Source organism: Schistocerca piceifrons, chromosome 6 (assembly GCF_021461385.2).
Source record: "Schistocerca piceifrons isolate TAMUIC-IGC-003096 chromosome 6, iqSchPice1.1, whole genome shotgun sequence".
Classification (NCBI taxonomy): domain Eukaryota; kingdom Metazoa; phylum Arthropoda; class Insecta; order Orthoptera; family Acrididae; genus Schistocerca; species Schistocerca piceifrons.
Window position 1 is genome coordinate 382,514,227 of NC_060143.1, and position 23,909 is coordinate 382,538,135.

General features: G+C 37.9%; 1 protein-coding gene across 1 annotated transcript in view; it reads right to left on the bottom strand.

Moving 5' to 3' along the window:
• Positions 1-23,909, bottom strand: part of LOC124802653 (ATP-binding cassette subfamily G member 4-like) — a 404,387-nt gene that overhangs the window by 26,231 nt on the left and 354,247 nt on the right. The window contains exons 8-9 of the mRNA XM_047263559.1: positions 18,943-19,085; positions 10,037-10,205 (exon numbers count right to left, since the gene is read on the bottom strand). Coding sequence (XP_047119515.1) covers positions 10,037-10,205; positions 18,943-19,085 — 312 coding nt within the window. The remainder of the gene's footprint in view (positions 1-10,036; positions 10,206-18,942; positions 19,086-23,909) is intronic.

A 23,909-nucleotide genomic window follows, 5' to 3' on the forward strand; every position in this document is an offset into this window, starting at 1 on the left:
AATTGCAGGACCCTAAAACAAAAATGTATTGGAAGAACATCAGTAACAATGCTAAATACACGTTTATAAATATATTAATGGAAAAATTGTGGAAATAACAAATAATGCACTATGAATTTAGTAACGTAAATCTAGAACAAAACCCTGTTTCCATAATGAGTGGTTGTACTGTGTACTGAGTTGGATAGTTTGCCTATTATTTAATTTAAAGCAACAAAAGTATCATCATCTTTTGAAGATTCAAATTCTGTAGTAGAAATAACTCTAATAAAACACTGTACTTGCAACCATCACTGTACATTTCAAGGACTTGGGGAACATGATAGTCCCCTTCTCCAGTGTTTCACCATTTCATCAACACTTGTGTACAAGTCAGTATTAGATGAATCAATGTACTGCACATAATTAGTATCTTGAGAGTTGCTGCTGCTCCTCTACTCCAGTACTGTCATTTGACTTCATTGAATGTATGCCTTTTTGGCTACTGCTTTGATCGTCTGTCTTTTGCCACTGCACCTAACTCTTGTTTAAACTGGTGTACTGGTAAGGACAACTGATTCCCATTTCTTTCTACCTCTTTTTGTTTTAGTTGCACCATTATTAGAATATGGCTAAACATGCTAGGATGTGTAATTTCTGGTTGCCGATCTTGTCTGACGTCCAATATTCTCCACATTGTCATCTGCAGGTTTGCTTGCATCTTCTGCCAGTGAGTCACTGTCTGTTTGTTACTGAATTAGTCTGTCCATAGCATTTGATGACAAAAGTCTTGGTTAGTAAATATGTTTGAATTAAAAGAATCAGTACCATTGACACTAAAGTCTTTCAAGATGTTGGAGAAAGTAAAGGCCAAAGGCTATGCAACACCTACAAGGCTGCCATATGGTAATTCTGGGGACACTAGCAGATGTTCCCATGAAGTTGTTCATTATATTCATTCTACAACAACTTTCTGGGGTTAATCAAACTTGTCTATCTTATGTCAAACTTCATCGGACCATTTAACGCCACCTTCACTTTATCAAAAATCTTCAGAGTAGTAGGAAAATGGCTCCATGCACAATTTATATTTCATGGAGTATCATAAAGCAATAAATACTTTAAGTTAACTCAAAGAAACAAAATTGTGTACTATTGGTTATTAAAATTTTAGGAGAATTTATTAGATGCAAGGAAACATTATGGTTACCACTGGATTTTACATTTTTGTATATATCAGCAAATTTAGATAACTTGCAGTAGCCCCATAGATACAAATAGTACTTCTAACCTAAGAAAACAATTTTATCATATGAAAAAAATAATTTTCCTTCTTGTATTGTTAATTGATGTGCAGTCCAATTAACCCAACCTCCCCTTTGTAAAATGTGTGTTTGGTCATTTGAAATATTAGATTGGGTTTCTGGCTTTTGAGTTCAATGATGTATGACAGTGATTCGAGTTAAAGTACAGGAGTACATGGAAGAGATTCCATTCTTTTTATATTACCTTTTATTAGTAAAACATTCTGATGGTTTATATCTTTGAAAAATGAAACATTTTCTTATGGGTTTACTTGTAGTAGTTATCTGTGTACTAAAGTGGTAATTATCTGTATACTAAAGTAATTTTTTTTTTTTTTTTTTTGCTTCTCATGTACAATGACAGATGATAACTACTTCCCAGGACACTGGTGAAACTGGAGTATATGGGGGCGACCATTTGGACCTATAAAACGCATGGACCCAACTTCAGCTAAGTGGAACAGTGACAACTGTAATTATGTAAGCAGAAATCAGTGAAGTGACTGGAAAATGAGGAATTCTTTCCTCCTGCAACGTGAAAAAATGTTATATTGTCAAATTGTTTTGCTCTGATTTTACAGGAACAAACTTTTGATATTGAAATTTGTTTTTCTTTATGCTATATGGATTTGTATTTGAATATGGTTTATATGGTTTTAATGTTTGTAATCCTTTGTATTAGAGGCTTATGGCCAGTTTAGGTAACCAAAATATTTTTTATGTGTAGAAATCTATTTTGCAAGAGGCAGGTATCTGTTTATGCCAACTTTTTTAAATAAATATCTTTATAGTGTTATATAAATAACATGTGCACAGTACTTAAAATCCTGATTAATTAACTCAGAACTTAGATACCTTGACATTGTTATCCATCACTTTCTTTTGGTGAATTAGAAGCAGTTGGTGTAATTAGTTTACCTACATGCCAACTAACTGCAAATACCATTAATTTTTAACTTCTTTATCACTGTTCCTGTGCTAACTTTCAAATAAAGTAGATCAAAAATATATGTAAATAGGTCTCTAGACAGCTAATGCTGGAAATATGAGGCCTGGGATGGGGTCTGTCTGTCATGAACACGTGCATTCCAGTCAGTGTCAGTTGGCATTCCACAAGTGGCAGATGACCACATACACCATTGGCCTTCCTCCCAACCAACACATCAAGGAAGGGGAGGCAGCCATCTTTCTCCACCTCCGTCATGAAATGAATATTCAGGTTGATTGAATTAATGTGTTCTAAATTGCCACTCAAATTCTCACTGTGTTGCAAAATCACAAAAGTATCATCTACATATCTCAAGAAACACGCAGGATTTCATGACTCTGTCTCCAAGTCAAATGCCTTGAATTCTTTGATAAATGAACTGACAACAACAGGCTTCCCATTGCAACTTCATCTTTATGCTCATAGTACTGGTCTTTGAATAAAAATTAAGTTGAAGTCAATACATGTTGAAATAGGTTTGTTAACTCAACACCAAACATAACCTTATACAGAAAGGATTTGTAAAAGGACTGGTCATATTTTTCAAAAATATGATGTTAAATGTGGTTTCCAACCATAATCTAAGGTTTGATACCTTTAGGTTTCATAAAAGATTACCTTCATTTGCATAAGGCAGATGTCTATGATATTTCTTGCAGATGTGGTATGTCATATTGGTCAGACCATCAGGACAGTGAAGGACCTATGCACTGAGCATAAGCATCACACATGCTTACAACAGCTGAGCAAATCTGCTACTGTGTAACATTGTCTTGGCATGGGCATCCTGTGGACCTCAACAACACAGAGATCTACATCTACATCTACATCCATACTCCGCAAGCCACCTGACAGTGTGTGGCGGAGGGTACCCTGAGTACCTCTATCGGTTCTCCCTTCTATTCCAGTCTCGTATTGTTCGTGGAAAGAAGGATTGTCGGTATGCTTCTGTGTGGGCTCTAATCTCTCTGATTTTATCCTCATGGTCTCTTTGCGAGATGTACGTAGGAGGGAGTGATTACTAAATGATCCTGTAATGAAGTGCACTGCTCTCCGTTGGATCTTCTCTATCTCTTCTATCAACCCTATCTGGTACAGATCCCACACTGCTGAGCAGTATTCAAGCAGTGGGCGAACAAGCGTACTGTAACCTACTTCCTTTGTTTTCAGATTGCATTTCCTTAGGATTCTTCCAATGAATCTCAGTTTGGCACCTGCTTTACTGACGATCAACTTTATATGATCATTCCATTTTAAATCACTCCTAATGCGTACTCCCAGATAATTTATGGAATTAACTGCTTCCAGTTGCTGACCTGCTATTTTGTAGCTAAATGATAAGGGATCTATCTTTCTATGTATTTGCAGCACATTACACTTGTCTACATTGAAATTGAATTGCCATTCCCTGCACCATGCATCTGTTAGCTGCAGATCCTCCTGCATTTCAGTATAATTTTCCATTGTTACAATCTCTCGATACACCACAGCATCATCTGCAAAAAGCCGCAGTGAACTTCCGTTGTCATCCACAAGGTCATTTATGTATATTGTGAATAGCAACGGTCCTATGACACTCCCCTGCAGCACACGTGAAATCACTCTTACTTCGGAAGACTTCTCTCCATTGAGAATGACATGCTGCGTTCTGTTATCTAGGAACTCTTCAATCCAATCACACAATTGGTCTGATAGTCCATATGCTCTTACTTTGTTCATTAAATGACTGTGGGGAACTGTATTGAATGCCTTGCAGAAGTCAAGCCCTCTGAGTCTCATAGACGAATAGCGCGAGCTGGGTTTCACACGATCGTCTTTTTCGAAACATATGCTGATTCCTACAGAGTAGATTTCTAGTCTCCAGAAAAGTCATTATACTCAAACATAATATGTGTTCCAAAATTCTACAACTGATTGACATTAGAGATATAGGTGTATAGTTCTGCACATCTGTTCGACGTCTCTTCTTGAAAACGGGAATGACCTGTGCCCTTTTCCAATCCTTTGGAATGCTACGCTCTTCTAGAGGCCTACGGTACGCCGCTGCAAGAAGGGGGGCAAGTTCCTTCACGTACTCTGTGTAAAATCGAACTGGTATCCCATCAGGTTCAGCGGCCTTTCCTCTTTTGAGCGATTTTAACTGTTTCTCTATCCCTCTGTCATCTATTTCGATATCTACCATTTTGTCATCTGTGCGACAATCTAGAGAAGGAACTACAGTGCAGTCTTCCTCTGTGAAACAGCTTTGGAAAAAGACATTTAGTATTTCAGCCTTTAGTCTGTCATCCTCTGTTTCAGTACCATTTTGGTCACAGAGTGTCTGGACATTTTGTTTTGATCCACCTACCGCTCTGACATAAGACCAAAATTTCTTAGGATTTTCTGCCAAGTCAGTACATAGAACTTTACTTTTGAATTCATTGAACGCTTCTCGCATAGCCCTCCTCACACTACATTTCGCTTCGCATAATTTTTGTTTGTCTGCAAGGCTTTGGCTATGTTTATGTTTGCTGTGAAATTCCCTTTGCTTCCGCAGCAGTTTTCTAACTCGGTTGTTGTACCATGGTGGCTCTTTTCCATCTCTTACGATCTTGCTTGGCACATACTCATTTAACGCATATTGTACGATGGTTTTGAACTTTGTCCACTGATCCTCAACACTATCTGTATTTGAGACAAAACTTTTGTGTTGAGCCATCAGGTACTCTGTAATCTGCTTTTTGTCACTTTTGATAAACAAAAAAATCTTCCTACCTTTTTTAATATTTCTAATTATGGCTGAAATCAGCGTTGCAGTAACTGCTTTATGATCGCTGATTCCCTGTTCTGCGTTAACTGTTTCAAATAGTTCAGGTCTGTTTGTCACCAGACAGAGACTCGTGTGTGTGTGCACATGCACTATCATTCGGTAAATTCCCCAAATACTGATGTTTAAATCCTCTTGTGCAGCACTTCCTTTCTGCAGTTTTGCTTAGAAAATGACAGGATGTACACCTGTTGAAATATCAGCAGTTGTTGAAGATGTCACCTGGCTGCATTCCTGTAAGTTATTTGAACACTACACATTAGGAGAAACTTGGGTTCCCATAAAGTTTTCATCACTCTTGCACATTTTATGACTCACATTACATATTTTATATAGTTTTTATGTCATTTTATCAACATTTTCAGGTTATTTTAATGATAATTTTCCAGGTATTTTAGGTCATTAATTCTGGCACCTGCAAATACAGATCTTTTTCATATTTGTAAACTGTTTGAGTTCTCGCTAGGAACAATTTCCCCCTGTCCCACGTCCACCATCCCCCTTCCCCAGTCCACAGACCCTGCAGCACCCATCATACTCCATAAGGGAAGGTGTATGACAGTCAAATGATGCTATGTTCACACAATTCTTCTGTGTGTATGATTTCTTAAACAAAAATTTTAAAAATTCGCCTTTCCTTTTGATATCCTCTACTGCCACAACAGGCTGGTCAATGACTGACTGGATACAAGACTTTTACCTGTTTAGAAATTTTACATAAGACTAGAATTTTCTTGAGTTCTCAGCAAGATCTTCCACTAAGGTATGACTGTGGTAGTTGTTGTATGCTTCATGCTTTTGTATTTCTACCCATCCACAAATCTCTACTAAATTTTTCCTGTTGTCATTTGTGCATTCTGTTATGAACTAAGAGTACAACAGTCTTTTCTTCCTCAACATTTCACAAATTTTGTTATTAATCATGGTGGTTCCTTGGGGTCCTTACTGTCCTTAATCCACTTACTCAGCACATGCTTCTCCTGTGCATGATATACATTCCATTCAAATTTTGCACATTATTCCTCTATGTCCATCATAATGGAACTAAATGCTAACATCTGCTTTTGTGCTCTTTCTAGCAAAAACGCTCCCCTAGCCTTCTTGATGGATTTATTACCTACAATAACCATTGTTGTTAAGAACATACTGAAATCACTAATCCCTTTCACTATACTGACGCCCTCAATGAGGTCAGGCCTGTTTGTAGCTACAAGGTCTCAAAAATATGTGCATTGTTAACTAGATGCCCAAGACAGTTTTCAGAAAATCTGTTTGACAGCACTTCACAAGCCTTCCGGTTGGTACCTTCTGTAATGCATCCACAGACATCCCAGTCAGTAATTGATATCTTAAAGTCACCTCCAGCTAACACTGTCTGATGTCACTATTCCCATGTCACTGAGAATAGAATTTGTTTGAATGACAAACTATCACAGCTGAATTGGGTTGACAGTAAAAACATCCAGCAATCAACTTCATTTCACCTAGACCTGTTATACATGATCAGATAACTTCACAGTCATGCTCAAAATTGACCTCAAGAGAGACAATACTTTTGCTGACTACAATGAACACTCCCTCTTCTACAGCATCTAATCTGTCTCTCCAAAATACGTTCCATGGCCAACTAAACATTTCAGAGCTTTCTACTTTGGGTTTCAGGCACTTATCAGTCCCAAAAATAGTTCAAAAGTAGCGAATTTCCCAGAGGGCATTAAATTCAAGAACTTTGGTTTGAATACTTTGACAATTTACTGCTAAAATTTTGACAAAGTGTCTTTACTCTGAATACGGTCTGATTTCTCTCCCTGAGTGTCAACTGACTTGTGCTCATCACAGATCCTCAAAGTACTGCCTAGCCCTCTCTGCAATGCATATTCTTTTTGTGCTCTTTGTGCTCTTCTGCATCCTGTGGCAGTGACAATTCCACCAGCCCTGGTCACCCTGTGGCAATGACCATTCCACCAGCTCTGCTCACTCTCCGGCCATGTTCTTGCCACACTGCCACAGTGACGACTTTCGCTGCCTGTTGGTCTCCCTCCATTCATTTGTTCCCAGGCTTCAACACACACTGTGATGACAGCCTTCCCACCAACCCAGGGCCCCTTCAATGTATGTGCTCCATTGCCCATTACACTGACGACCTCCCCACTGGTTCCTGGCCTCTCAACGGCCACTTATTTCTCTTACCCTTGCACATTCATTGCTGATCTTTCTGACACACTGATCTCTTCTCTCCTTTCGTCTTTTCCTTTTCCATGCCATTTCTCCACCTTCAATGCTACACTTACATGGATTAATGCAAACCCTCCTCGCTCCCTCCCTATTCTCTACACTTGCACAGCTGGTGACCAGTATTCAGAGGTTTATCAGCAACTGCCAATACCACTCATATTGTTGGGACCATCTACTCTTGACATCACATTGGTTTGAGCCCCATCTTCTTGCATGACCACCACTCCATGACTGTTAGTGGCTTCATGTCTCACATTGGGGCAACATCAGGTCATTGGGCCTACCTTCATGGGCCATTGGACAGCTCACTCCTGATTACATTGTATGGTACTCTCTAATTCTCCTGGATTTTCTCTTTGCAGCACCCACTTCACAACCTCAGCTTCAGGATTCCAGGGACCGGGTTGCAGTCACATTTGACTCCCTACTTTCTGTGACCTCCCACATTGCCCAAGAAAGCTCAACAGCAGGATCAGTGGCCATTATTGGGCTGGTTTCATCAGATTCTCAAGGGGTTTCATCAGATTCTCAAGAGGGAGGGGAGTGCTATATGAGCCATACAGTGACTAACTTATGCTTCTAGCACAGTGTCTTCACCCTGCAGATTGTTTACCCTTGGCCCACAGGTGTCTCCTCCAGAGACTACTTACAAATACTGCTTGGACATTATGTATTGTGGGCATGATACTGCATGCAAACAGTCTATTGATACCCCGGTTGTTACAGGCACCATATGGGGGGTGGGGTTGGGGTTGGGGTGGGGTGGGGGGGGGGGGGGCAGCAGCCATACTTCCAAGCAGCATGCAAATCAGACAACCAGCAGCACTAGTATCAAGGAAACAAGTACCATATATGCATCAGATGGTCATGGATATACTTCTGCCTTCTGGATACTTAAGGCAAATCACAGCCTCCAGCAGCAGTAAATTGCTCACTCATTTCAAAGCCAGAAGCTGGCTCTGCTCTTAGCACATCAATCTGAACTTTATGAGATCAGCCTGGAGACTCGGCTCTACACAGCAGCATTTCTGCACATCTTCAGGCCTCTCAACACAGTGCAGCCACCATGCATGCTGCTCTACAGCCAGTCAGGAAGATGTTTTCCTTGGAAATGGTATCCTGCCACTGAATTTTGTTTCCTTTAATTCCCAGGTGATCATGAATGATCTTTCAGTTGTTCTTGGAGCTAAACATATTTGTAAAGTGTAAGTGCATAAAGTGTTCTTAAATTCATCCTGGGAATCATCATTTAATACAGGGCACATCACCTGCAATGGATCTTAACAATGATGACCTAGATAAAACCAGGATTTAACAGTAAATACTTTTGGATTAAAGGAGACCACTTACCAAAAGCAGAAGCATTGAATTATCAATAGGTGTACACTAAAAGAATGGAAACTTGCTAACTTTCAGAGAAATTCTGTATTGATCTAGAACAAAACACATGCACATGCACACCTACACACACACACACACACACACACACACACACACACATGCCCCTATGTGGTGGCAGCTGGACAAACAGTGCTGGTGCTGCATTTCCGCAGATGGACTGGTTGTGGTGGGGACTGTGTTGGGTGGGTGGGGTTGGGTGGGTAGAGAGGGAGGGATGGGGTGGGGGGGAGAGGGGGAGAGAGAGAGAGAGAGAGAGAGAGACCAAGAGAGAGAGTGAGAGAGAGAGGGAGGGGAGAGAGGGGGAGAGGGAGAGAGAGGGGGGGGGAGGGGAAGAGGGGGGGGGGGAGAGAGAGAGAGAGAGAGAGAGAGAGAGAGTGTGGGGAGGGGGGGGGCAGGAGCCAAGAGGAGCTGTCGCCATATAGGGTCATAGGCATGTGTGTGGGTGGGTGGGTGTTACTCAGGCTCGAAAAATGATAACTCTAAAAGCTAGCAAGTTTCCTTTCTTTCTGTGTATGCCTATCAATGACTCAACACTTCTGGTCTTCTAAAAAAAATGGAGTAATATTTTATGTCATATATACTATGACAAAATTGCGTCAGATTAATATCTTACTGATGCTAAGCAGACATATGATAGCAGTGCAGCTATGTGAAGTTATAAAAGATATGGGAACTGTTGCCTAAATAGTCTGATCATATGCAAAGTACAATTGCTTTATCATGTAAAGAGAACTTCACTCAAGTAGAACTGTTTCTTGAAGGTGTTTGTCATTGTCTATTTTCTGTTAATGTAAACATGCTTACTTTCACTGGTAGCGTATATGTTTTTTTACATGCTTATTGTTGTGTCAAACTATTTAGTTGTCTAACATGCATAAAAAACTAAAGAAATAAATGTGAAAATGCCATGGTCTTAGCAGAGTGTAGAAGAGAAGACCATCAGTCTCTTCTTCAAGTAAGGACTTAAAATCAAATTTTATTGATCAGTAACTGAATGATAAAGATACTGCAAAACAGGGAGTTCTGAAACACAAATTGGTTAATGTGCTTATTTTACTATCTTCGTAACTGCTGCATTCTGGTGTACATAAAGTTTGATTTACTGCATTGCTAAGCAAATGTGCAGAAGTTGGAGGTTCAGAGACAGCTAGTAGGTAACTTCCATTACAAGTCTAGCACAGAAGGAGAGACATACATATGTAAAAACTGATTGAAAAATTTACTGCACAGATGAAAAACATGCTATTTTGTTTACTGGAAAGGTTAATGCAGATTTTAAACATTATTTTCCCTGCTGAAAAATTAAAATGTAAATATACTGACACAAAATTGCTGGTGGCAGTAACTGGCAACAACATGCCATTACAAGAGATGTGGCCATGAAGTTGAGATGAACCAATGCACTGTCACCTCTATTGCCAGAGTGGAGGAATACCATTCCTGTTGTGAGACCAGTAGTGAGGTACGTTGCAAGCATTGTCACGAGTAATGACTAAAAACAAAAATTAAAACAACGTATATAATAAAAAGTGTTTACACTAGGAACACTTAAGAAATAACAAAAAATTGTTACTGTAAATTGTTATCTCCTGTATTATCTCTGAAATCCAGTACTTTATGTGTGTTTCACTACAAAAACAATTGGAGCTACAAAAATTTATGACTCAAAACTAGAAATGTAATACATGAAGAGAGCAATGATATAGCTTTTTGTGGTTCAAATCAGGACCTCCAGTATCTTAAAGAAATATTACGAGGCACCTGGCATTAAAATTGATAAAAAATTAAACATTCCCAATAAAACATATGTATATGTAAAACAGTCATCTGAAATACAAAACACATGCCTAACAGATAAAGACTGAACCCCAAACAAAAACAAAGGCTCTGTGTAACACTTTATAGTAAAACATGTAAAACAATTCTCTAAAATATGAAAGAGGGAGAGAGAGAGAGAGAGAGAGAGAGAGAGAGAGAGAGAGAGAGAGAGAGAGAGAGAGAGAGAGAGAGATTATGAATTCCATAAATCAATTCATTACTAAAATCTGTGATAATAGGAGGAGGAAAAAAGAGATAAACAATTAAAATACTGTAGCAGTTTAGTTCAAATTCATACAGCATTCATCACATTATCAGCTTAAGTAAGGATCACAACTCCATTTAACTTTGTTTAGTATTTTCCAAAACAAACAACTCCCAACTCTCTCCTTCCTAATTATAAGTATCCTACTATTTCAACAGTGTAGTGGCAGTAGTGGTAGCAATACTGGTGTATTTTTAGTGACTTGTGAATCACTTTTACAAAGATATTGTAATATGAGATTATAGCCTGCTGAAGAAAAGCAGATTCTTCAGATCTTTATCTTCTGCTGGCTTTTTCACCTTCTGTGAAATTTTTTTGATATATTTGAACAGTCTTGGTACCAGAAGAATTTTATATTATTTCTTGACTTTTGTATGCTAACTGTCAGGCAAAAAAATCAAGTAATGATGTGTGGCAATTAACAGACTCTAAGATTGCAATGTGCAGACTGTTGGGATATACAACATCTGCCCCACAATACTGAGACAAGACTACAGCACACAGTTAGAATGATTAATGAGCTCCGGAGAAGAATATTTATAAAAATAACTTGAAGAAAGTGGACTAGTGTGAAATGTATGTGAAACAATACCTTCTCAAATTTAACATATTCTACTATATGTTGTTGTCATTTGTAAATAGCTACTCACTAGAATAATTTTAAAGGATATTAACCCACAGTTGGTAACGTAAAAATGTGCACTAATGATAACATATGTCTGGGAGGCTAAGACTACCAAATTTTCCAATTTATGTCCACTTTTGTGAGTACTGGTCCTCAGTGCCTGCTGACATCATCCCTGACACATCTGCTCTACTATAGCAGTACACACCATCAGTATGGCTGTGTCCTGGTCCCACCGGTCAAGCATCTCCTCCTGCCTGCTGCCAATGCCCTCACTGGCTGTTGGCCTCACCACATCCCAGGTGGTCACTGCTGATCAAGTTCTGCCTTGCTAGTGGCTGCTGATGCTTTCCAATGCCTGCTGCCAATCCTGGCTCTATAGGCTACCAATGTTTCCAGTCTTATTGAGTGTCAATCATAGCCCTCTTGCCATGGTATCAATCACAGGACATCTGCTAATGCCACCATCTCTCAGAGCAACACAAACATGGCCAGCAAATACTCCTGTGATCTCATCATACTACTGATGTTGCCAGTCCAGCCAGATGGCAAACAAACCCCCTCTTGCCAAACCATCACCACCAGGCACCTTGCCGTGCCTTATCTAGCATCACCAAGGTCAGCTATGCCCATGCCACAGCACTACACTGTGTCCAGCTGAGTTCTCGAATAGCCTTCAGTGCTGTAATACCAGTTACACTTGTGCAATAAATCTTTGGAAATACCACAGGGAACAGCTGGTTACTTCCTGTGTTCTTGCCACCATGGGCAGACATATGACACTTTATTCAAAACAGTCAACACTATTTGAAATTTCAATAATTCTTGAGGATACTCTGTCAGTCTGCTGGAGATTCCTGGTACCAAATTTTCTATATAATAAAATCACATCAGCAACAAAAACGTTTAATCACCTGTAAGTATGTATGTGCTTGTGTCAGCTGCAGCTTGATCAATATGCTTTTTATAAATACAAATGTTTTACTTGCTTTGGAATATCTTTACATTATTGAAGTACATGATAACAGACCATGCTACTAGTTATTTCTTGTATCTGTTGAAAATATTTGACACTCCGACCATGAAGATCTCTTTCTTAAGTAATCCAAAGGTGTGTGACAGGCTTCTAAAATCAGTGAATAAGATCTTACTTTGAAGAGAAGTAGCAAATAATTATATTAAGGCATAATGCTTCCAAAGAAAACACATTAGAAGAACCACATATTTATCCAATAAATGCTTGATTGATTGTGGTGTGCTATGGAGTTCTGCTTCAGGATACTTGTTACACCTTATTTACATTGATTATGTATTGCTCCTCATATGATAAGCCAAAGTCCAAGCGGGTAAACTGTTATTCAATAACTTTATACATATCTCCATTCATAACAGTGGTAGGTATTTATCCTCTGCAGAAATACACCTTCCAGCAAGATATCTTTGGGACTCATAGAAAGTCTGTCACTACCATTTGTAGCTCAAATACCCTAGAATCATGTGTGACACTCTCTATTTGGTTAAAAATAATGACATTGCGCAGTCTTGACATTTATGAGCCTACTCTGTATGGCTATGTTTATTTTTTAAAGAAGACTGAAACACTGCAACAAAATAAAATGTCCATAGCTATAAAACAAGAAGCACCTGTAACAACTGTGTGATTCAGGGAACAGAATTGTATCAGAAAAGTGTTTCACACAAAACAGTTAAATTATTTAATAGCCTAAATAACAGTGGAAAGTATGTTTACAAATAAATTTTAGTCATTTATGATGGAAAACTGATTATAATCAGTACAAGATCAAGAATTCTTGTGCTATCAAAAACTTTTAAATTGAATTAAAACTCCTGGAAACATGTACTATTTAACTTGTCTTATTGATTAGTTTTAATTTATGATTGTAATTTGTGAACTGAAATTTACACCGTCTGTATTCTGCCTCCCCCCCCACTCTCTCTCCCTCCTCCCTCTCTCTCTCTCTCTCTCCCTCCTCTCTCTCTCTCTCTCTCTCTCTCTCTCTCTCTCTCTCTCTCTCTCACACACACACCACACACACACACACACACACACACACACACACACACACACATTTTTCGTATGTCCATTGTGCTAGTAATGCATCAAAAAAGACCAAAAAATATGCTGCTGCCCCCTCTGTTGTTGATGATGGTAATACCAGTAAGCAAAGACTAATTTAGTTGCAAATGAAATTTAAGAGAAACTTTATGTACATTAGACAGCTCTTCTACCTCTCTCTTTTATTCACATGCCATGATGTATGAGGAATTTGTTCCCATGCAGTAACGTGAGTACTCATATCAGAACTGCGTGTCCGCCCCCGGTAGCTGAGTGGTCAGCACGACAGACTGTCAATCCTAAGGGCCCGGGTTCGATTCCCGGTTGGGCCGGAGATTTTGTCCACCCAGGGACTGGGTGTTGTGTTGTCCTAATCATCATCATTTCATCCCCATCGATGCGCAAGTCGCCAAAGTGGCGTCAAATCATAAGACTTGCACCAGGCGAACAGTCTACCTGATGGGAGGCCCTAGCCACATGACATTTCATTTTTTGTGTTGGAGTTTCTAGCACAATAGTAAACCATAGTATTTCAGCATATTCTTTATTTGCTAAATTTAGCATGGTATGACATTGTTATATTTCCACAACTTGAGCATGAAATGTGAATAATGCAGGAGCAAGGGTGACTGCTCATTGGTGAATGGTCCTAAATTATTTACATTCTGCAAGAACTTTCCATATCATCAATGCGAATAATAGATTGATAGAAAGCAACTGTGACAAGCCACTTATAAACAATTTGAGAATCACTTTTGGAATGATTGTTTGAGCTGTGTAATCTTTATGCTAATATTGCAGGAGAGCAAGAAAAATATCTTAAACATGAATGTGTTATACATTTTACCCTCAATTATTCATGTTAGACTTGCCATTTTGTAGAAATGACATTTAAATTCTATGATACTTTATTCTTCAGTGGTAAGTGAGTCAAAGGTTTAAGTATATGTGGTGGTTATTGACTGCAAGAGTTGACTGCCTCATCTTTGAGAACAAACTTCTTTGAAAGCTGTTGATCTCAGTGTGTTCCGAACTCTGTATTTGAGTGGATGTGTTTGTACCAACATGGTCAAAATAAAGTTAATTCATTACAAACGAGCGAATACTTAATGTTGGGTTTGATATTACCGTACGTAACATCTCGATCCCCACATATACATACCCAGGAGAATTGGACATGATAACACCAGAGTAATGTTAATGAAATGAAATGTCGTGTGGCTAAGGCCTCCCGTCGGGTAGACCGTTCGCCTGGTGCAGGTCTTTCTATTTGACGCCACTTGGGCGACCTGCGCGTAGATGGGGATGAAATGATGATGATTGGGACAGCACAACACCCAGTCCCTGAGGGGAGAAAATCTCCGACCCAGCCGGGAATCGAACCCGGGACCTTAGGATTGACATTCCGTCATGCTGACCACTCAGCTACCGGGGCCGGACAGTAATGTTAATAAAAAAAGTTTACTCACATATTCTGTAAGAATCCTCCAGAAAAACCCAATATAACCCATGAATCATTGGTAACAATGTATCATGTCAAAACCAGTAGCTACTTATGTATGGAATTATCTTTTGGTGGAACTCAATAAATATCAGAAAACATCAAGATTGCAAAGGAAGGCTCTCAGAACCATAAAACAAGCCAAATACAGAGATTCTTCTAGCCCAATATTTAATAATCCCAACATACTGCCTCTTCCTTGTTTATGCATTTATGAACTTCAAAAGAAGAAAATATCTTTAAACATAACTGCGATTTTTGCCCTTACAATACTAGGCAGAAGAATAACCTATATCTGAAGAAGCACAAATGTTTGTAAATGAGTATTATATCATATTAACACTATGCTATATAACCACATGTCATCGTATTTGGAACAGATGTGAAATTTATATATTTTCCATATCAAATTGAAACAGCACTTGCTTGACCACTGCTTCTATTCTGTTTCTGAGTTTTTGTTGTATCTCAAAACTTATTGTAACTGATCAGACATTCTTAACCATACTTACTGTTTTCAAATATGTTATTTGTTATTGTAAGACTGCAACATGTATAAATTATTATTTTGAAACCATTCTATGTGTAAATTGTATTTACCACCTGAAACCTGACTTTTCCTATATTGTATGTACAAACTACATACCATTGATTATTTAATGGACCAATAACAAAGAGAGAGAAAATACAAATCCAGTATTATTCTGTATTTCTTAACAGCATGATAAAATGATCCTCTGCAGTTTATTGAATTTTCAGAATATTAAAAACATAGAACATGATGGATAGTATTTATAAGATTCCCTATGGAGATTCCCTATGGAGAATTAGCCTAAGAATCAAGCAAGTGATTCAGGTTCACAGTGACACCAAACTCCTTACATCATATGCCTTCCTCCTTTCAGGTGACCCATTGCCTTCCACTCCCACGCAACCTGTCTGTGCACATAACCATTCATTAAAAGTGAAAAACAATCAGTGAAAGTTACTGACATTAAATTTGTGTCAATATGGGAATTACTTGCTTTTCATGTGGAATAATCTAACTAACAGAGCTATGTAGGTGCAACTAACAATCCACACACACACACACACACACACACACACACACACACACACACAGAGAGAGAGAGAGAGAGAGAGAGAGAGAGATTAGATTAGATTAGATTAGATTAATACTAGTTCCATGGATCATGAATATGATGTTTCGTAATGTTGTGGAACGAGTCAAATTTTCCAATACATGACATAATTAAGTTAATTTAACAACATACTTAAGTTAATATAACAACTTTTTTATTTTTTGTTTTTTTTTTTAATAATTTTATTTGTTTTTTTTTTTTTTTTTTTTTTTTTGCTTCTTAATTTACATCTAAAAATTCCTCTATGGAGTAGAAGGAGTTGTCATTCAGAAATTCTTTTAATTTCTTCTTAAATACTTGTTGGTTATCTGCCAGACTTTTGATACTATTTGGTAAGTGACCAAAGACTTTAGTGGCAGTATAATTCACCCCTTTCTGTGCCAAAGTCAGATTTAATCTTGAATAGTGAAGATCATCCTTTCTCCTAGTATTGTAGTTTTGCAAATGCTATTACTTTTGAATTGGGTTTGGTTGTTAATAACAAATTTCATAAGAGAGTATATATACTGAGAAGCTATTGTGAATATCCCTAGATCCTTAAATAAACGTCTGCAGGATGATCTTGGGTGGACTCCAGCTATTGTTCTGATTACACGCTTTTGTGCAAGAAATACTTTATTCCGCAGTGATGAATTACCCCAAAATATAATTCCATATGAAAGCAATGAGTGAAAATAGGTGTAGTAAGCTAATTTACTAAGATGTTTATCACCAAAATTTGCAATGACCCTTATTGCATAAGTAGCTGAACTCAAACGTTTCAGCAGATTATCAATGTGTTTCTTCCAATTTAATCTCTCATCAATGGACACATCTAAAAATTTGGAATATTCTACCTTAGCTATATGCTTCTGATTAAGATCTATATTTATTAATGGTGTCATACTATTCACTGTACGTAACTGTATTTACTGTGTCTTATCAAAATTCAGTGAGAGTCCGTTTACAAGGAACCACTTAATAATTTTCTGAAAGACAGTATTGAGAATTTCATCAGTTAATTCTTGTTTGTCAGGTGTGATTACTGTACCTGTATCATCAGCAAAGAGAATTAACTTTGCCTCTTCATGAATATAGAATGGCAAGTCATTAATATATATTAATAACAACAAAGGACCCAAGACTGACCCTTGTGGAACCCAATTCTTGATAGTCCCCCAGTTTGAGGAATGTGCTAATCTTTGCATATTATGAGAACTGCTTATTTCAACTTTCTGCACTCGTCCAGTTAGGTACAAATTGAACCATTTGTGCACTGTCCCACTCATGCCACAATATTTGAGCTTGTCTAGCAGAATTTCATGATTTACACAATCAAAAGCCTTTGAGAGATCACAAAAAATCCCAATGGGTGGTGTTCGGTTATTCAGATTATTAAAAATTTGATTGGTGAAAGCATATATGGCATTTTCTGTTGAAAAACCTTTCTGGAAACCAAACTGACATTTTGTTAGTACTTCATTTTTACGGATATGTGAAGCTACTCTTGAATACATTACTTTCTCAAAAATTTTGGATGAAGCTGTTAGAAGGGAGATTGGATGGTAATTGTTGACATCAGATCTATCCCCCTTTTTATGCAAAGGTATAACAATAGCATATTTCAGTCTATCAGGGAAAATGCCCTGTTCCAGAGAGCTATTACACGGGTGGCTGAGAATCTTACTATCTGCTGAGAACAAGCTTTTAGTATTTTGCTGGAAATGCCATCAATTCCATGTGAGTTTTTGCTTTTAAGCAAGTTTATTATTTTCCTAATTTCAGAGGGAGAAGTGGGTGAGACTTCAATTGTATCAAATTGCATAGGTATGGCCTCTTCCATTAACAGCCTAGCATCTTCTAATGAACACCTGGCTCCTACTATATCCACAACATTTAGAAAATGATTATTAAAAATATTTTCAACTTCTGACTTTTTGTTTGTAAAGTTTTCATTCAATTTGATGGTAATACTGTCTTCCTGTGCTCTTGCTTGACCTGTTTCTCTTTTAATAATATTCCAAATTGTTTTAATTTTATTATCAGAGTTGCTGATTTCAGACATGATACACATACTTCTGGATTTTTTAATAACTTTTCTTAATATAACAGTGTAGTTTTTATAATGTTTGATAGTTTCTGGGTCACTACTCTTTCGTGCTGTCAGATACATTTCCCTTTTCCGGTTACAAGATATTTTTATACCCTTAGTAAGCCATGGTTTGTTACAAGGTTTCTTACGAGTATATTTAACTATTTTCTTGGGGAAGCAGTTTTCAAACGCATTTACAAAAATGTCATGAAAGACAGAGAGAGAGAGAGAGAGAGAGAGAGAGAGAGAGAGAGAGAGCTACTCTCCCCCACAGCTTCAATTCAGGCAGTAGTTCTCTTCGAGAGAGAGAGACAGAGAGAGAGAAAGAGAGAGAGAGAGAGAGAGAGAGAGAGAGAGAGAGAGAGAGAGAGAGAGAGAGAGAGAGAGACAGATAGACAGAGAGAGAGAGAGAGAGAGAGAGAGAGAGAAAGTTGGGTTGTAGTATTAGTAACAATGAAGGCTTAAGAGGAAGTGAATTCTGTGAGATATCAAATGTGTCTACAACACATCCATCATTCACATGCACTAAGAGGTTGTCTTCCTTAATTTTTGTTTTACATCAAATAATTTTTGTTCTCAAGGAAAGGAAGAAAGTAACTTTTAGATAAGGTAGAAAATTCTATTAGCATAAATTCTCACAACGTTCAAAATGATGCTCATAATAAAAGTATAGCAGTAATTATAATAATTGTTTATGGCGTCTGAAATTGTATGTTTAGACTACATTCACCTTGTTTCTTACATACTGAAGAATCATTCTTTGAAATAGTATCCAGAATTGGTTGCAGAATGGTGTAGTGGTGTATTTCAATGTTTTTATTTCTCCTGCATCAGTTTCCCATGGTATACACAATCTATGAGCAATGAAAGAACCTGAAAAATAATAATTTCTTTCTATATAAGGGCTCTTTTCTGTCATTATTGCTCGGTCACAAGGTCTTGAAGTAACATTTGAGCCTTGTTTTCCTGACAAGGAACTCTATTTTTATCTTACAAAATAAAACAATTGTGGACCTCATTTTTTTTCAGTGATATCCAAGGTCAAGCTATCATATACGACAAAAAAAAGACAAAAATAATCATCAAATTATCATATTAATAAAGAAGTTAATTTTGTTTACTAGTCTGTAATCATATGACATTGCACAGTATCTGATGATGGATGTGCTGAATCATATAATAAATAAAAATCTCTTTAGTCATCTAGTGAGCAAACATCGAATTAAATGGAAATAACCAGTAATATTTAAAATTAAATACAGCTAACAAATGAACAGCTGGTTTTGTGAGTAACAAGAATAATGTAACTACTGCAGGCCTAGGTTATGACTCAAACTGAGTAATCATAATCCAAACTTGCTACACAGTACCCTTTACACTAGAAGACATAGAAAAAGCATGCATCAGACTTAAAATAGTGGACTAATGAAGAATTACTTGTTTATTCACCTTAACCTCATTGTAATGTGATTACTTATTGAAAGCTTTTGATGTGATTGATCATTCTGTGCTCCTGAGGAAGCTTGAACGGTATGGCCTAAGAGCTGTACCAAATCAGTAGATTAAATCGTATTTGGAATATCGCTCTCAGGTAACTGAAATTAAGGACATGGAAGGAAATGAACTTCAGGTACACCTTTCAGAACCATGTAGACTAAGTCATGGTGTTCCACAGGGATCTAATTTAGATCCCCTCCTTTTTTTTGGTATACATTAATGATTTCCCATCACACATTAATAATTCTGAACCAGTACTGTTTGCAGATGACACCAGTCTATTGATTGGATGGAATAAAGAAGAAAATTTTACAACATCTGCAAAATATATTACAAAAGAAGTGTCTGAATGGTTTGCCAAAAAAGGCTAATAGTTAATCCCCAAAAAATGGTACTCATGATTTCCACACAGATCAAAATAAAAATGTGGCACAACCTGTAATATGTGTAGATAACCAAAACATTAATGCTGTCAATGAAACTAAATTTCTTGGGGTTCATATCCAGGAAAATCTTAAATGGAGCACTCATATCACATACCTATATTCAAAACTAGCAGAAATGAGCTATCTAGTAAGAATTCTTTGCAACAATACTAGTGCAGAAGCAGTTAGGGCTGGATACTTTGCATGTGCACATTTGATACTGAAGTATGGTATCATTTTCTGGGGAAATCTACACCAGGCCACAACAGTTTTCAGGAAACAACAGGCAATTATAAGAATAATGAAACAAGTGAGCAGCAGAAAACCATGCAAACCTTTCTTTAAAGTTCTAAAGATCTTACTTCTTTCCTGTATTGATATACTGGAAGTAGTCATGCATGTCAAAAAAAAAGTATACAGAGAAAAGAAAACATTTTTTCTCAATACAAACTGTCCATGATTACACTACCAGGTCAGACAATTGTATGTCATGCAGGAACAAAACTATACAACAGATTACCAAGATATATAAAATCTCTTCCTGAACTACAGAGCTTTAAAAAGTCTGTGACAGCCTACCTTCTGAAAAACTGCTACTATTCCATTTCACAGTATCTTATGCAAGAAAAAAATGTTATTTCTATCTTTAATTGTAGAAATAAGTTACAAGTATACAGTATTTAAAAAATTATAATTATTAACTGTATAGATCCAATTTGTCATAAAAATTTAAATAATGTATGTTTGATGTTTGAAAAACCATTAGATAAAAATGTTTTCTGTCCAATGTCCAATATCCTGTGTACAATATATGTACTGAAAAAGAGATTTAGATGGACAAATAAAAAAATAAAAAGATAATGGCACTGAGTATGAAACAATCTTGAACATCACTTAAACCTTCACAGTTTCAACATGTCTACATCTCCACATCAACACTGAAGTCCACATGTCAGTCAGTGTGTTAATGACATGTACTAATACATCACTGTCATCATTTGACTACAGTACCATATCAGGTCCCCAACGTACAGTAGTGGAAAGGAAGAAATGGTATTAGCTACAAAGTTATAATTTAGTCATCACAACACGTGAAAGTACACTGGGAAAATTGCTTACTTGAAAATAAAAGTTTCTTATAAAACAAATCTATGAAAAGTGTCAAAAACAGTCCATAGATATTACTTTACTCATAATTATAATATAGAAGGCCTGCTACTCAGGAGATGACTGTAAATCTGCTAAATGAAAGTATTTACATTTATTAGTTTCATTTAGACTCGATACATTGAAGGTAGCAGTTTTTATAGTTCTATTAGGTCATTTTTGCATGTCCATATATGTTTGTTTACATTATAAATATGAGGGTTAATCAGTAGGTGTAGCTTACCGTAGGCTACTGTTTAATTCTTTAATAATATTTGCTAGATAGCCCCTAGCAGTTTACTGTAGATCACTGTTTATTTTTCTTCCACTATATAACCCCTAGCAGGAAAAAAAGCACCAGATCTAGCTTCTACCATTCATATTGTATTTCAGTGTTGAGTGTACTTTCTGCCAACTAGCAGTTAACCTTGTGTTGCAGTAGGTTTTCTTAAGTTTCTTATAGTAAATCACGTTTAGCTAAATGGATAGGGACTGTGTCTGTTGTGTGTGGATGCAGGAGGAGTTGGCCACAGTTCAAACACAGCAGGAAGCTTTGTTAGTCACAGTCAACCAGCTCCAGAGTGCCACCTTGAGGTGCGGTGGGGTTGGGGTGCCTGGGGCACCCTTTGCTGTACTAGATGTGCAGGGGGGTGGGGGTGGGGGTTGAAGTTACAGCTTTCTCTCAATGAGCTGAGCTTAGGTGCGACTGAGCTGGCAAGCCCACTCTCACATCAGTGTGGGTGGCGGACTATGTCGAGGTCTCGAGCCTCAAGGTGAAGGCTGCATGGGGGACGCAGTCTCCTGCCATATCTCACGCAATTTTATAATAAATTCAGTGTGCTATCTGATGCTGGGGGGGGGGGGGGGGGCTGAGCCAGATCAGAATGCACTTTCTGCCACAATAGTGGCCACTTCTTCAGCAAGGTCCAGACAGGCACTTGGATATAGGGGTTTGTTAGTTAGTGGGAGCTGCAAGGTTTGGTGGGTTGTGGAAACCCTCAGGAACATAGCAGCTAGGGTGGGAAGACTCCAATGTTCACTCAGTGTGCTTGCTGGGGAGGCCTTGTCCAGGATGTGGAAGAGGCTCTTCCAGTGGCTATGGAGCGAGCGGGGTGCAGCCAGTTGCAGATTGTTGCACATGTTGGCACCAACGATGCCAGTCATTGGGATTCCAAGGAAATCCTTGGGTCCTTTCAACAGCTGGATAAATTGGTGAAGGTGGCCTCCATATCTCGAGGAGTGGAAGCCAAGATGACAATTTGCAGCATCATACCCAGGGTGGACCAGGGTCCTCTGGTTTGGAGTCGAGTAGAAAATCTAAACCAGAGGCTACGTCGACTCTGTGATGAAAATGGTTGTAGATTCCTCGACCTATGCTATGGGGTTGAAGATTGTAGGACACCCCTCAATAGATCAGGGGTGCACTACACACAGGAAGCAGCTACATGGGCAGCACAGTGTTTGTGGCATGCACATGGGTTTTTTTAGATTAGGTTCCTCCCCACAGGAAACAAACCATTGGCCTGAAAAATTACCAGTTCATGACACTGATGTGGGTGTGCCAACTGTAAAAACTGTTAGTTCTCCTAAACAGGTCATTTCAAAGGATTTAGATTTGCTAAATCTCATGTTAGTAAATTGTCAAAGTGTCTGTAGCAATACCCCCGAGTTAATCTCCGAAATTAACAGTAGTAATGCCAACATGGTATTAGGTACCGAAAGCCAGTTGAAACCAGATATAAATAGCAGTGAAATTTTGAACTCGGTTTGGACAATGTTTAGGAAGGATAGGACTGATGCTATGGGAGGTGGTGTGTTCATTGCAGTTAAAAGCTGTTTAAACACAGTTGAGATTGATACTGGGTTGGATTGTCAAATAGTCTGGATAAAGCCGTCAATCAGACAAGGAGTGACCATTGTATTAGGATGTTTTTATAGACCACCAGCATCTGAAACAAATGTTGCAGAACATTTCAGGGGAAGTCTTGAGTACATACGAAATAAATATCCAAATATCCATTAGCTATAGGTGGAGACTTTAATCTGGCATCCACTGACTGGAAAAATTACACATTTATCACAGGGGGCAGAAGGAAAGACTCGTGTGAAGTTACTCTAGGAGCACACTCAATATACAACTTTGAGCAATTGGTTAGAAAACCAACTCTAGATGGGAACATATTAGATATCTTGGCGACAAACAGATCTGATCTTTTTGAGGAAGTTAATCTAGAGGAAGGTATTAGTGATCATAATGTCGTTGTGGCTTCTATGTTAGTGGAAGCTGCGAAAAACCAAAGAAACAATGTAGAGTTTTCTTGTTTGGGAAACCAAATAAAAGTGTCATTAATGAATAGCTTTATAGTCAGCTCCAAGCTTTCACCATGGGATCCAAAGGTATGGAGCATCTTTGGTCAGAATTTAAAGGTATTGTCCACCACGTGTTACAGAAATATGTGCCTAGCAAAAATATAGGCTAGCGAAAGGATCTGACTTGGTTCAACAAACATATTAGGAAGTTGCTGAGAAAGCAGATTATTTTGCACACAGTCATTTTAAACATGGTCACTGCCCCACTGACAAACAGAAATTATGTGAAATGAAAGCAGCTGTCAAAAGGTCAATGAGA